The sequence below is a fragment of the Ceratotherium simum genome, chromosome 24, assembly GCF_057802395.1.
Source record: "Ceratotherium simum simum isolate JZ-2026a chromosome 24, ASM5780239v1, whole genome shotgun sequence".
NCBI classification, from domain to species: Eukaryota; Metazoa; Chordata; class Mammalia; order Perissodactyla; family Rhinocerotidae; genus Ceratotherium; species Ceratotherium simum.
This window is the reverse complement of record NC_141923.1, coordinates 29,526,773-29,541,493: the sequence shown is the minus strand read 5'-3', so window position 1 is coordinate 29,541,493 and position 14,721 is coordinate 29,526,773. Positions and strand designations below refer to the sequence as shown.

The window sequence follows — 14,721 nt, the reverse complement described above, 5'->3', positions numbered from 1 at the left end:
CTTTATGGTATATGCACTTTTGTGCTGTTTAAAATTTACCTATGTGTAGGTATTACTTTTTCAAATAAATAAAGCTATGTGGGATAATATTTTATTTAAAAAGTTAATTAATAATAATTAGCAGAAGGCATCTTAGGTTCTACTCTGACCTTGGAGCATTTAGTTTTATGAGTAGCATTTGGTGAGGCACAGCAAGGAGATTGTAGGGCAGGAAGAGAATAAGATTAATAGGACAGAAACTGCCTTTGATGAACTGTCCGCTTCCAGGGAGTGTGAAGGATCCAACATATATTATCCTACTCTTGGCTTTTGAGAGGGAAATTTGGAAATATAAATCTTCTCCCCAGGGTATGTATAGTGGAAAAATAAACTCCATATGCTTATAGCAGAATTTAAGAGGTCGTGAATGTTTTTCTCTATGATGTCCAATTGTGTCTTGAAGAAAATAAAAGAAATGGAGCACCACGTGCTATTCTGGAATTTATGTAAAGTTTTAACTAATTGATTTCATTTACATTTAAGGGAGGCACTGCACTGTGTGCTCTTCTCCTCCCCTCCTTTTATTCTATTGAACAAAAAACTTCCATAGATATTATCTCTAACTTTTTATAATGTGGTTAGAAATTTTAAAATCAGCTGAGTTTTTGCATTCTTAAATCTTTTATAACTAAAGAGGAGTGGTACAGGACATTGGAAGGTGATTCGTATTCTCTAGAATGATAGAAACAGCCAAATTGACTTCAGAAGATAGAAATCTAAGAATGGCCATCTACAAAAGAAATTACTACCATAAGCCCACAACTAAGCCAGAGTGGCTGTTCCTCCTTAAAATACAAGTTTTTATTATCTAGAACTTTAGGTAGAAGATGACATTAGTCATCTTCTATAGCACTCTGGGTGTTGATATACCCACTTCCCCACCAGTCTGTGTAATGTAAAATAGGTTTGACTCTGCTTTTTGATATGAAACCATTTTGGACATTTCTTACATTTACCAAAGAGGCCTAGTTGTGTGAAACAAAGCATGATGGCTTTTGATAGTTCTCTCAAGTAAGTGGATGAGGATGTAGAGCACTCTCACTTCTGTTGTTAAATGAATACAAAGAGAGCTGGGGAAGATGAAGATAGAGATCTGATTAATGATCACTAGAAGTGAAATAAAGGAGCTTTATTGTTTGAACCAAAGTATCTGAGCTGGGTCCTTCCATGGATTACAAATATGTGACTCTGTTACAGGAGAAAATGTCCACCTTGGTTCTGGTGATGGGCAACCCAAAGATTCTGGGTCCCTTCCTCAAGTGGAAAAGAAGCTCAAGTGTACAGTTGAAGGCTGTGACCGGACATTTGTGTGGCCAGCTCACTTCAAGTACCACCTTAAAACTCATCGGTGAGCATATCTGAGATTCTATTCTTGGAACTCAGGAACACTGATACTTCCAGAAGATCTTGTCCCGCCAGTTGACAGAAGAAAGCAGAGACTCCAGCTCACTTGTCTTTTGTTTTTTAATAGAAAGATTTGCGTTGTCTCGTTTTCCTCGTTCTTTACAAATATATAAGAAGACATTTGGCGCCTAAATGTCTTAGAGCAAGAGTTTCTCAAATGTCATTATAAAACTCAATTTTTTGGAGAACTTAAAAATAACACATAAGCTGGAGGCCCTACCCTAAACCTATGAAATCAGTATTTCGAGAGGTAGGGCCTGGGCATCTGTAGTTTTAGCAAACTTTAGGGGATTCTGATATATCCAGGTTTGGGATTTACTGTCTGTTTTGAGAGTCAATAGGAGATTTGACTTGTCCTCTCTAGCAAAGAGCATTTTCAGGTATTATTGCTTATGTGATTTTTTTCTTTTTTTTGCAGAAATGATCGCTCCTTCATCTGCCCTGCAGAAGGTTGTGGGAAAAGCTTCTATGTGCTGCAGAGGCTGAAGGTCCACATGAGGACCCACAATGGGGAGAAGCCCTTTATGTGCCCCGAGTCTAGCTGTGGTAAGCAGTTCACTACAGCTGGAAACCTGAAGAACCACTTGCGCATCCACACAGGTGTGTGCAACCCCAACATTTCCGCAGGCAGTCTACTACTTGGCATAATGCTTATCCTTAGGAAAGGCTCTGAGGTGGAAATAGAAATGAAGGTCTAGGGTTGTTGCTAGAACTCTGAAGATGGAATTTCTTTTTTTTCAAATGCCTCATGGCACTCTGGTTTATTTAATAACATTGAGCTTTCACCTGTATGTGAGGAAAGCACAGTGTTGATTTCTGCCTCCAGGAGCCTAAAGTGTAGGAAGGGAGATAAGACCTCCTCTGATAACAATGATATGATGAGATATGGACAAAATAAGTCTGTTTCCAAATATCTTTGAACATTACACAGTTATAGTTTTGGTCAGTAACATTTATTGCGTTACACAAACCATGGCACTAAATGGGGTCAGGTTGGGGGGAAATACAAAAGCTAAGATATAATCCCTGACGTTGAGGAGTTTGCTTTCCTGTTAGAGCCTCACAACATGAGGAACAGAATGGAGAAGTGACTTGTTCTGGGTCAAACAGAATGTTAATATCAAAGGAGCAAAATAAAGATACTCTGACTCTTAGTCTAAGAGTTTAAAGGTGACTTTCCAAACCACTTGGCCTAGCATTTGCTAAGTCTCTTGCCAGAGCTTAATCACTGAACCCAGACTATCTTAGGATTTGTAGTTTATTCTCACCCACTTTCTCTGTCTCTTCATTGTTTATTCTTGTGTTGCTAAAATGACAGCAGGTACGATTAAAGGGCATTTAAAAAGTGAAACCCAAGCTTAAGCCACATTTGTTCCAGGCATGTCCCTATGATTCCCTCTAGATTGACATTACCACTGAATATGTTTTAGGGCAGAATAGCTCTGTTCTCAGCATTTTCCTGAGAGAGTAAACTATACTTACTCCAAAAAAGCAGTTTGAATGAAAGAACAAGAAAAACATCTAGCTGAATAGATAAGGAAAGAAGTAGAGTTCACCATGTCTTATTGTTAAATTCAGTAACCTCTTCATCCTTGTGCTGCTCGTCATCTTTGTAGCACTTGATACAAGTGAACATCTTAAAATGCTTTCCTTTACTTCAGAGTATGACCTGATTTTCTCCTTCATTTTAACTCTTGCTAGCTTTCCCTTATTAATCTTCTGATTGTTCACCAATATCAGAATTTCAGGTTGCTCTGATTTCACTCAATTTGCTCTCTCATCACAGTCTCACAACCTCAATTTAATCATTTCTCCCTGGATGCCTCACAGATCTGAGTCTCAATAATTAATATAATAATAAAAGTTAGCATTTATTGAGGCAATTTAATATGTACCAAGCACGTATACATTAATTATGTCATTTAATCTTCAAGGTAACTTTATGCAGTAGATACTATATTTCTTGATGAAGAAACAGATTAGGAGTTAAGTAACTTGCCCAACATTACATAGCTAAGAAGTGGCAGAGCTAGGATTTGAATTTTGATCTGATTCTAAAACTTTTCCAAAGATTTTGTTTTCAAATACTGACAACTCAATTTATCTCAGATGTCAGAACTGACCTCAGATGTTTATTAGTAGTAATGATAGTAATTAAAGCTGCCAATTTTAGTGGCTTATCATGAGGGCTTACTGTGTGCCAGGCACTATGCTGAATATATTTAACTTGTATTATCTCATTTAATCCTCAGAATAATGTTTTGAGATTGTATTATGTTAATTTTATAGATAAAAAGCTGATTCTCAGGTTAAATATCTTCCCCATACTAATAATTGGTAGTGCCAAGATTCGAACTCAAGGTTAACTGACTCATGCTCTTAACCATTATGCAGCATTGCCTCTTGAATCTCCTCTTCTCTCGTGTCCTTTTTCTCTGCGAAATCACCATCCTCTCAGTTTCCATATAGGAAGGCCGTCTCGCCTAAACCAGGTTGATGCAGACATTCATGCCATTAGATTCTGATGAATCTTTTCCTAAATTCTCTAAGGTTCTTTAGTTCATCTCGTTAAACATTTAACCTTATTTATTACTGGAATTTTCTGTTTTTCTAACATTTATTCTATCATTTGTGAGTATATTGTTCATTCATTTGGCAAGTTTTTGAGTGCCTAGCATTCTGGGATAGGTGTGAGTATACAAATAAGCTTTCAAAAAAGTTACAGGACACTGGACAGTCACAAACATTAAATGGTGTGGTACAGTCTGAAAGAACAGCATAATCTAGAGCAGTGCTGCACCCTACTTCAAGGCCCAGCTCCCATGTTGTCACCATGCCAGACTTACTTGCTAAGTAGGAAAAACTCACTCTTCCTGTGTTTCTCCTTTACTCTTGCACGACTGCCACACTCACACTTCTGACACCAGATGTGTGGGGTTTTTCCCCACACAAAGCAATTCTCTACGACACCGGCTGAGTGTCCTCCAATCTAACTCAATTCTGACACTCTCTACCTGGAGATAGCGTCAGATATCACAGGTTAAGGGCTCAGTCCCACGAGACTTCCTTCCACTTCAGATGCCAATAGCAAGTATTAGGTCCCCAGGTTACTCACAACTTGTGTCTGACTTGGCTACAAATTGGACGTTCCCATGATCTTCCCCTTTGGATTCAATTATTTGCTAGAACAGCTCACAGAACTCAGGGAAACACTTACTTATGTTTACCAGTTTATTATATAATAAAGGATATGATAAAGGAGACAGATGAACAGCCAGACGAAGAGATATATAGGGTGAGGTCTGGAAGGGTCCAAAGCACAGGAGCTTCTGTCCCTGGGGAGTTTGGGTGTTCTACGCTCCCGACATATAGATGTGTTCACCAACCCTGAAGTTCTCTGAACCCTGTACTTTTGGGATTTTTATGGAGGCTTCATCATGTAGGCATGATTGATCATTAACTTCATTTTCAGCCTCTCTCCCCTCCTTGGAGAATGGGAGGTGGGGCTGAATATCCCAAGCGTCTGATCATGTCTTGATCTTTCTCATGAGCAGCCCCCATCCATGAGCCCACCAAGAGTCACCTTATTAGAACAAAAGACACTGTTATCACCCAGGAAATTCCTAGGGATTTAGGAACACTGTGTCAGGAAGGGTCAAAAACCAATATTCTAGTGCTCTTATCACTTAAGAAATTACAAGGATTTTAGGAGCTCTGCATAAGGAACTGGGATCAAAGACTAAATGTTAGAACAAAAAATTCTCCTAGGACCCCTGTTTACAAGGGTTTTAGGAGTTCTGTGTCAGGAACCAGGGGCCGAGACCAATATTATGTATTTCTCATTACTTCACACTTGCCGTTTTTTGAACTTGCCCTGGGCATTCTCAGTTTCAAGGTTGTGCTCACACTATTCCTTGTGCCTGAAATTCCCTTCCATCCTTGTCATCTTTTAAGATCAGCCTAAATTCAGCTTCCTTAAAAAATTATCACAATCAGAATTCCTCATTTTCTAAATGCTTATAGCACTTTTTTGTACAGGAATTTATATTAAAGTTATTATGAATACATATGTCTCTCTCACATTAGTCTGTGACCCTTGGAGAATAGAGACCTCATCTCTGATTTTTTTCACTTCTTATTTTGAAGTAATTATAGACTCACAAGAAGTTGCAAAGAGTACAAAGAGTTCTGTGTGCGCTTCACCCAGCCTTCCCCAAAACTGACATCTTATGTAGCCATAGTACACTATCAAAACCAGAAAGTTAACAGTACTGTCAGTCTACAGACCTTATTCAGTTTTCACCATTTATCTTTGATTTTTAAAATAACAAAGTAATATTGTAGGGAATGAAAATTACGGAAAAGCAAAAGGAGAAAATAAATCATCCATAATACCACTATCAGGATGTAACTACTTTTAATATACTGTTACAGATTTTTCTGTGTACCTCTGACCAAACATCTCTGTTTATTTGTTTGCTTTATAAAATGGGACTATGTAAGGCCTATTTTATAACCTTTAACAATCTGTACTCTTAAATAGATCTAGAAACTGAATCTTGAAGAGAATTGATGTAAGGTACAAATCCTGATGTAAGGTACATATATACTGTTAATCTTGTTATCCTCACAAGGGATGGTAGGTCAGTACAGCTGGGAGTCAGCCCTTGAGCCAGGAGGGGGAAGGAAGTATAATGCTCAGAGGCAGCTACTCTAAAGAAAGGGGCAGTCTGGTGGGCTGTGTATGTGGAGATTGTTGAGAGGCAACACTTGTTAGATAGCCCAGTTGAGATTACATAGCACGAATTCAAGAAATCAAGAGTAAGTCACTGGAAACAGGATAAGATTGATGGAAAAAGAGAGTAATAGTCAATCATCAGAAGATTGAGTCTTTGTCTCATTTTCTGTCTCTAGGAGAGAAGCCTTTCCTTTGTGAAGCTCAAGGATGTGGCCGTTCCTTTGCTGAGTATTCTAGCCTCCGAAAACATTTGGTGGTTCACTCAGGTACTAGAACCTGTGCCATTCATAGATTTCAGAGAAGGTGGAGAGCCAAAAGGATAAAAGGGTGGGGGATGGTATAAAGAAATCTAAAAAGAAACAAACTGTTCACCATACATTTTCCTCCTCATTATGACAGAATCAGAAATCAAAGCCCTTGATAATTGTATTCAAAGGGTCATATAGTCAAGGGGAAAAAATCTAATTGTTATTATTTTCAGCTGAGCCATTGAACTGCTTTCTAATCTAGACCTTGTTCTGAGGAGATCAGCAAATTGATTTGGCACTGTGCTGGGTGCTTTATACGTTACATCAAATATGGGCCATGGAGGTTATTCAGAGCAGAGACTTGCAAAGGCAGAAGTGAACTCAAAGTGGAGAGACATTCTAGAATGGAATCAGGTAATTATTCAAATGGCTAGCTGTGGAAAGCAAAAGGAAACCAGAACAGGAGGAGCGGAGAGAAAGAACTGGAAGTTATTTATGATGAGGTCAGCAAAACAATTCAGAGGGAGTGAGTGAGTTGGAGAGATGTAATCAGTCAGGGATGTGAATTTCAGAGTTGAGATCCTAGAGATGGAGCAGTTTGTATCATGACAGGTTCTAAGCAGAGGTGGCAAACTGATGTGTTTTGCTTGCCTTATAGGGTATTTTAATTTTATTTTACTTTATTTCATGATGTAAAATTATTTCAAGGCCACCCCTGATGGTCTAGTGGTTAAAGTTCGGTGCTCACCGCCTCGGTGGCCCAGGTTTGCTTCATGGTTGCAGAACCACACCACCCGTCTGTCAGTTGCCATGCTGTGGTGGTGGCTCACATAGAGAACTAAAAAAAAAAGGACTTACAACTAGGATATACAACGATGTACTGGGGGGCTTTGGGGAGAAGAAAAGAAGAGAGAGAGAGAGAGGAAGATTGGCAACAAATGTTAGCTCAGGGCGAATCTTTCCCTGCAAAAAAAAAAATCTCATGAAAAAAATTATTTCAAACATACATAAAAGTAGAGAAAATAAAGACATTTTCTTATGTAACTGCTTATTATCATACCTATCAAAATTAACAATAATTCCTTGGTTTTCTCTCATACCTAGTCCATGTTCAGTTTTTTCCAGTTGTCTCAAAAATGTCTTTTAAGGTGGGTTTGTTTAAAGCAGGATCCAGCAAGGTCTAATATTACATTTGGTTAGCAAGTCTTCTTGAATCTAGATCTGTCTACACCCAATTTTTTTTTCATGCCATAGACGTTGCACAACAGTCAGGTCTGGTCCTATAGAACATCTCACATTCTGGATTTGTTGGTTTACTTCCTTTTATGTCATTTAACTTGTTCCCTATATTTCCTATAAATGGAAGTAAGCCTTAAAAGCTTCAGAGGTTCAAAGATTTTGCCAAGGATATGTTATAGGTGGTTCTCTGTGCTTCATTTTGTATCATATCAGGGGGCACACAGTGCTTGGTTGTCGAAGTTCATCAGTGGGTTCAGTTGGTAACACCCTGATCCCCACATTGTAAAGTTCCCTAGCATCCTTTTGCCTTACGGTTTCATCTTTGAATGATGCCTGAATCTGTTATTTCATTAGGATTGTAAATGGTGGTTTTTCTAATTCTATTATTTTGTTCGTATTTCTTAGCTGGAATTCTTCTGTACAGTAGTTCTCTATCAACTAGGACTAATTTGCATGGGAAAAGCGGGATAAATGTGTAATTCTTTTCTTTTAATTGTGAGTTTTCAGAATGAGAAATTGGTGCTTGGTTACTTCTACTAGTGTCAGATAAATGGCATTTTCTTTGCTTTTTCTCTCGTTAGTATTAGTTTGAATTCATGGGTTTCTATATATTCACTGTATTTCAATCAACTGCAGTTTTTTTAAACAGCTTTTTTGACTTATAATGCACATACCTTAAAATTCACCCCTTGTAAGTGTACAAATCAGTGATTTTTAGAAAATATATAGAATATATAGAATAGTACATTTATCACCACAAACCAGTTTTAGAACACTTTTTATCACATCAAAAAGTTCCTGTGTGCTCCTTTTCTGTCAGTTCCTGCTCCCATCCCCAGACCCAGGCAACCACTGGTCAACTTTCTGTGTTTGTCAATTTGCCTTTTCTGGAAATTTTCTGGCCATTTCATGTGCTTTTGCTACCTACTAGTCCCCTGTAGATGTGAGTTTTTGACCCCTGCTTTAAGTGTGGTTGTCTGAGTAGGTGGAATGGAGACTGGGAGTTTTGGACTTGAGGACATAGAGCATAGTTTAGATCATTGTGTAGAAGAACCACCAGTGTAAATGTTGAAGACTGTGAGAGTGGTGGCAGGAAAGAGGAAAGGGTCTAGTATGAACCTAGGGTTGGAATACTTGAGGGTGGTACATGTTCTAGAGGTCCATGGAAGACTGTTTCTGAAAAGGCAAGTAAATATTCTGTGTGGCTGCCATGATCTTATACCAAAGAGGTTGTTTTGTGAAGGCAGCAGTACAGTGGGTCTGGAAAGGACTGGGGCCTGGGAGCAGTGAGCATGCTAAGCCCTCCTGGTATACTCTTCGTGCCTTCCCCCACGTACTGAAGGTTGAGAGGCAGAGGGAAGGTAGAGAATGGGAGAAGGAGCAGCCTCTTATGTTTAGTGTAACATTCTCTGGGCCTCTCCATCTAGATCTTGAGTCCATTCTCTTGCTCTCAGAAATGTACCCTGTCTTTTTGGCTCCCGTCTTAACCTGGTCCCTGTTTCAGGAGAGAAGCCCCATCAGTGTCAAGTCTGTGGGAAGACTTTCTCTCAGAGTGGGAGCAGGAATGTGCACATGAGAAAGCATCACTTGCAGATGGGAGCAGCTGGGAGTCAAGAGCAGGAACAAACTGGTGAGGAGAGAGGGTATAGTGGAGGGACAGATCTTCTGGGTTCAAGAAGCCAAATAACTGTCCTGTCTGGTTGTCTGGAAATTTTCTGATTCTTCTTTGGGTGGAGAGACCTGGTCCCATTTGATGGACTAGTGGTTTCCAAATGTAGCCATACAGTAAAATCATCTGCAAGCTTTTAAAACATATATATTCATATTGCTTGTCCACCCCTCCCCCCAAATACAACAAAACAGTCTGATAAATGAGATTATTTGGGAGTGAGATCCCAGAATCTGTAGTTTTAAAAGTTTCCCTAGTAAGTTTGATGGTAACTAGTGCTGATCCATGAACCAGCATTTGAGTATCACTGTATTAAAGATTTCTGTATGACAAGAGTTTAATCATTTTTTACTTACCAGTCATGACTCTTTTTTTTACCCTAACTTATATTTGATAACTCACTTTTATTATTATTCCTTTTTCATATATTTCCTTAATTATTTCATTCCAAATATTCCTTTCTAAGGATGCATCCATCCTGTTTGATATGCTAATTATCCAGATGCTGATCACAAGCAAGGATATTTATCTGTGAAGCTAAACTCTTCCTTTCTAGGTTTATTCTTGCTTCCCAAAAGTAGGTGAAATAGGAGTTGGTATCCAAGATACATACAGGCTATCTTCTAGTTCTGAAAGAAAAGGCCAGCTTCCTGTGAAGGAAAATGGGGACCAGGCACAGCCTTGACTGCTGTATGTCTCACATCCTATTCTCTGTGCAGCTGAGCCACTAATGGGCAGTAGCTTGCTTGAAGAGGCTTCAGTAACCAGTAAAAACCTGGTGTCTATGAATTCCCAGCCCAGCCTTGGTGGAGAGTCCTTGAATCTACCAAATACCAATTCTATCCTAGGAGTTGATGATGGTAAGACTTTCAACTCTGCTTTATTTGGGGAAAATTGGCTGCAATTAGGGACTAAGGAATGGGGTTGTCTCCAAAATGGAGGTTTTAATTAATTTCATTTCTTGTGAGTAGCTGTGGTATGACTGAGTAGCATTTGTGTTGTCTCTGGGGTGGGTAAGTGAATCTGTTAAAAAAAAATTCATTGAAATGATGTAACAAAAGAATAAAGGGAAAAAAATTTTAAGAAGAAAATTATCCATAATCCTAGCATCCTAGCCCAACTATTTCTATCTTTCCTATTGCAGTTATGGAAGAACTTAACTTTTAAAACATTTAAACAGAACATAACCAGGTTTTACAGAGGAGATATAAAGCACTTTCTCCATACCTTCAAAAGCCATATCTTCTGGAGAAAAGAAAGGGCTTTCTAGGAAACAGTTGCTCCTCTCTGGTATAGAAATTTCACCCAAGTTACACAGGCCAGGCCCTCTTCTCTGAAAAACTTAACAGGTGAGGTCAGCATGCATTTATTCAGTGCCTCCTTTGTGCCTGGCACCATGGGAAAGATAAAAGTAGAAGACAGGGACCATAAAATCTAGTTGAGAAGTCAAAACTTACATATGGGAAGCAACATTGAGTGACTAGAAGATAGTATATAAGCAAATGTTAAATTATATGGTATAGTCTAGAAGAGCAGTATAAGCTAGAAAGCCCCCAGAAGAAACTTTTAATTTATTTGAGAGCTAAGTGGTTTGTGTATAAACTTTTTCCAGAAGATTTTCATGGTGATCCCACTGATGAACATTTACTAAGTCTGAGATCCTATATTTTAGTTACTCAGATCCCACTCAGTCAGTTTTGATTATAAATTAACATGTTTGTGTAACTTATATATGAGCCTACAAGGCCCAGATTGTGCTTCCACAATGAGCCTCCTCTGTTTCACAAATGATACTAGTGGATAACTGAAGTACAGGGCACAGGAATTGCATGGAGCTACTTTGCCAGCCTTAAGGAAGAAATTCTCAAGGGAGGAAGGGACACTGAGTAGGAAATTTGAAGCAGATTTAAGTTCTTGACCTGAGCATATTGTGCTATTTATATCATTGGTGACTGTTTTAAGGGTTGGCTCTGATTCCCTGATTTACCTATCTAAGCAGCTTTTGCCCTGTTTCATACACAATTTTAATCCAGTTAACAGTGCTAAAGCCATATTCTCTAAATTGGAATATTGAAAAATGGTCAACTCTTATATCAAGATTTCTTGCCTTTTCTTCCCATCTCCCTTTTGTAATACTTTCCAGATTCACTGCTAATGATTATCAGACAGGAATTAATTTGGAAGAAATACAGGAATGTGGGATTTAGTTTTTCAGGGAACAGTTTTGAGAGTTCTTAATGAGAGGCTTGATAATGCAGGTAGGTATATCTGTGGATTCACTTTTCACTGAAACATTTTTTTGCTGTTTCACAGAGGTGCTTGCTGAAGGATCCCCACGTCCCCTGTCTTCAGTGCCTGATGTGACACATCACTTGGTGACCATGCAGTCAGGGAGGCAGTCGTATGAGGTTTCTGTCTTAACTGCCGTAAATCCACAGGAGGTAAAACTGTCTCTTGCCCTTACTTTGTTTCTGTTGAGACTAATGTGGAGAGTGATTGGGAATCTAGAGCAGCTGAAAAATTCTCCAGTTTCCATTTCTTGGAAATTTTGACTAGGATATCTTCCTTTAAACTAAGCATATGTCCAGCTTTGAAAGAAGCCTGAGTGTTAAGGTCTTCTGAATTGGGAGATTAGTCAGTCACAGCTGGGATTCTCAAGTTTAATTTCCTTTATACACATGCCTTAATGAATATCTCTTCTACTCTATTCACTATGAGATGAGGATGCTGCTTTTATTTATAAAGAAAAAAACATCCAATGACAAAGTGGTCCTTGAGCAAAAAGCGTAGTGACAAAATCATTAAAAATAATCATTGTTCATTTTGCTGGGGTCATATGTCTGAGAGATACCAGGCTGAACCAACTGGGCATAGGAATGTGTTCACTTGCTTATTGAAATGAGAACCATCATCGAAATGAAAGAGGGCTTTTAGGTTGATTCTAAGCAATCCCAACTCTGTTGTCTTGGCTGTGACCCAGAAAACAGAATGAAAACCAGTCAGGCTTCTAGAACCTTAGGATATTTTATTGGCTTTGTGTCACGGGAGTAGATAACTTCATCATGAGTTCATTTCATATGCATAAGCTTTTGCCAAAACCTATGTAGCCTGGATGCCTTCAGTGCTGTATAGTATCTTTCACAGTGCTCTCCCATCTTTTCCCCCTTCCTTTCGTTATAACCTTTATAACACAATCAGCTGTTATAGCATATAGATGGCTCTGCATCCTATATTGAATATTCTCCATTATTCTCTGGTATTCCTGGGGCTACCCAGGGTCACAGGACTCTGGACATGCATGCTAATGTGTCTTCCAGGACCTTTCCTGGTATTCATCATTGTGATATCTGAGTCTTGCTTATGTTGAAAGTTTTTGGGTGTTGGTATCATTGGTTCTTTCCTAAGTCACCTTCTCCTGGTTACTGCTTTGGAACACGTCTCACCTATGGAGCCTTCCTCTGTTTTTTCCCCTCTTCATTTATGTATTTTAAAATTTTTATTATGCAAGTTTTCATAGAGTTTAGTGAGAGAGAGAATAGTATAACGAACCCATGTACCTATCACGCAACTTCAACAATTAACTTCCTACTGTTCTTATTTTATCTCTTCCCTCCTACTTTTGTTGCTTGTGCTGGAGTATTTCAAAGCAAATCCCAGACATCATCTCATCTGTAAATATTTCAGTATATACCTCTAACAGATAAGTATTTTTTTTCATGACTATATCTTTATCACATCCAACAAAATTAATAATAACTTATTGATATCTTCTAATACTTAGTCTGCATTCTTTATTTTTTCTCAAAAATGTCTTTTTATAGTTGGTTAGTTTGAATTAGGATTCAGACAAGGCCCATCATTGTATTTGGTTAATAATTCTCTTAATTCTCTTTATCTCTAATACTCTTCCCCCTCTTCTTTTCAGTATGGCTATCTATTTAAGAAATTGGGTTATTTGTCCTCTAGAATTTCCCACGTTCTGGTTTTGGCTGATTGACTCCTTTTGTTGTTTAATATATTTCTCTATCCACAGATTTCCTAAAAACTGGTTATTACATTTAGAAGCTTGATTAGATTCATTTTCTTGTTTTTTTTTTTCCGTTGGCAAGAATATTTTATAGGTAGTACTCTTGCTTCCTCTTACTGATCTTAAGATTGACCAGTGGGTTACATAAACATATTGGCCCATTACTGATCATGGCCTAGATCTGTTTTTTCATTAGGGCTTTCAAAATGGTGATATCCTAATTCTCTTTTTCCCTCTGCTTTTAGTAACTGTGATTCTTGTATAAAAGAAGTACTTTCTCTCATCAACTATTGGGTTGCTCTAAAATAGTCAGTTCAGGAAAATCATCTCCTTCTCTTTTACCTAGTACAAATTATTATCCTGACAAACCAATCCACAACATTCAACCTTTTCTTTTTTATCTTTGAAACCTTGGAGCTTTTCTCTCCCATACTGCTAAATACCTTTTTTTTTGAAGCACTCCAAGTTATCCCAAACAAATGCCAGATATATAAAACTTAATTCAGTCAACAGATATTACTCACCTAATGTGTGCAAGGCACTCTGCTGGGTACTAGTTATACGAAAGTAAACAAAATACAATCTGCCTCAAACAGCTTACAGTCAGAGTTAGGGCCTCTACCTTTTCTAACTCCATAACTATGTAAATGGTGCCTCTGGAGTTGTGCTGTACAGAAAGGTTAGAATGGGAAGGGTGACAGATCAATAAACTGGCAATTTTTATACGGTGTAATAAGTGCTAGCCTTGGCAGAAGTCAGGGAATAAGTTTTAGAGTTTAAGTTAAGACCTAAGGGATGAACAGCAATCATCTTGATGGACAAGTGGGAGGGTTGGAAGAAAACAGGCATAAAGGTAGCCGTGTGTACAAAGGCAGAAGGTGAGAGGGAGTAGGACACGGCTATGGAACCACAAAGGGTTGAGTATGATGGGGTATGGAATGCAGATGGGCTGGAATGGAAAAATGAGAGCAGGAAAGATAAACTGGTCCCTCTCTTGAAGGGCCTTTACAGGACATGATTTTATGCTGTGGGGGGAGCCACTGCATGGTTTTAAGTGGGATATGACATGGTCAGATTTGTGTATGCAGAAAGTCCAGTAATAGCACATTTGTTCTCTTGAACCTAGGCACATGGGACTTGGCATTGGCTTTAGAGGGTCCTTGTCTAGGTGATGCCCACTCACAGCCTCAGGCAGACACGATAACACAGGCCACCTAAAAAACAAAAGAAAACTTGGCCTTAACCCCAGGAGGACATTAAGGGCCTACAGGCCCTAAGTACCTAGTTGCATAATGAAAGCCCCAGACACTTAATAGAAAAATATTAACAACACAAAGGGGAAAGTACTGCCCTTAGA

The 14,721-nt window shown here is 38.6% G+C and overlaps 1 protein-coding gene across 8 annotated transcripts in view; it reads left to right on the top strand.

Annotated features, from left to right (window-relative positions):
* ZNF410 (zinc finger protein 410) overlaps window positions 1-14,721 on the top strand; it is a 38,748-nt gene that overhangs the window by 21,470 nt on the left and 2,557 nt on the right. For 3 of the 8 annotated variants that reach the window (XM_087448221.1, XM_004426339.2, XM_087448218.1), the window contains 6 exons: window positions 1,237-1,387; window positions 1,862-2,043; window positions 6,358-6,447; window positions 9,173-9,298; window positions 10,057-10,197; window positions 11,651-11,778. In XM_087448221.1, coding sequence (XP_087304347.1) covers window positions 1,237-1,387; window positions 1,862-2,043; window positions 6,358-6,447; window positions 9,173-9,298; window positions 10,057-10,197; window positions 11,651-11,778 — 818 coding nt within the window. The other 5 variants (XR_015556151.1, XM_087448219.1, XM_087448220.1 and 2 more) reach the window with 5 other exon arrangements.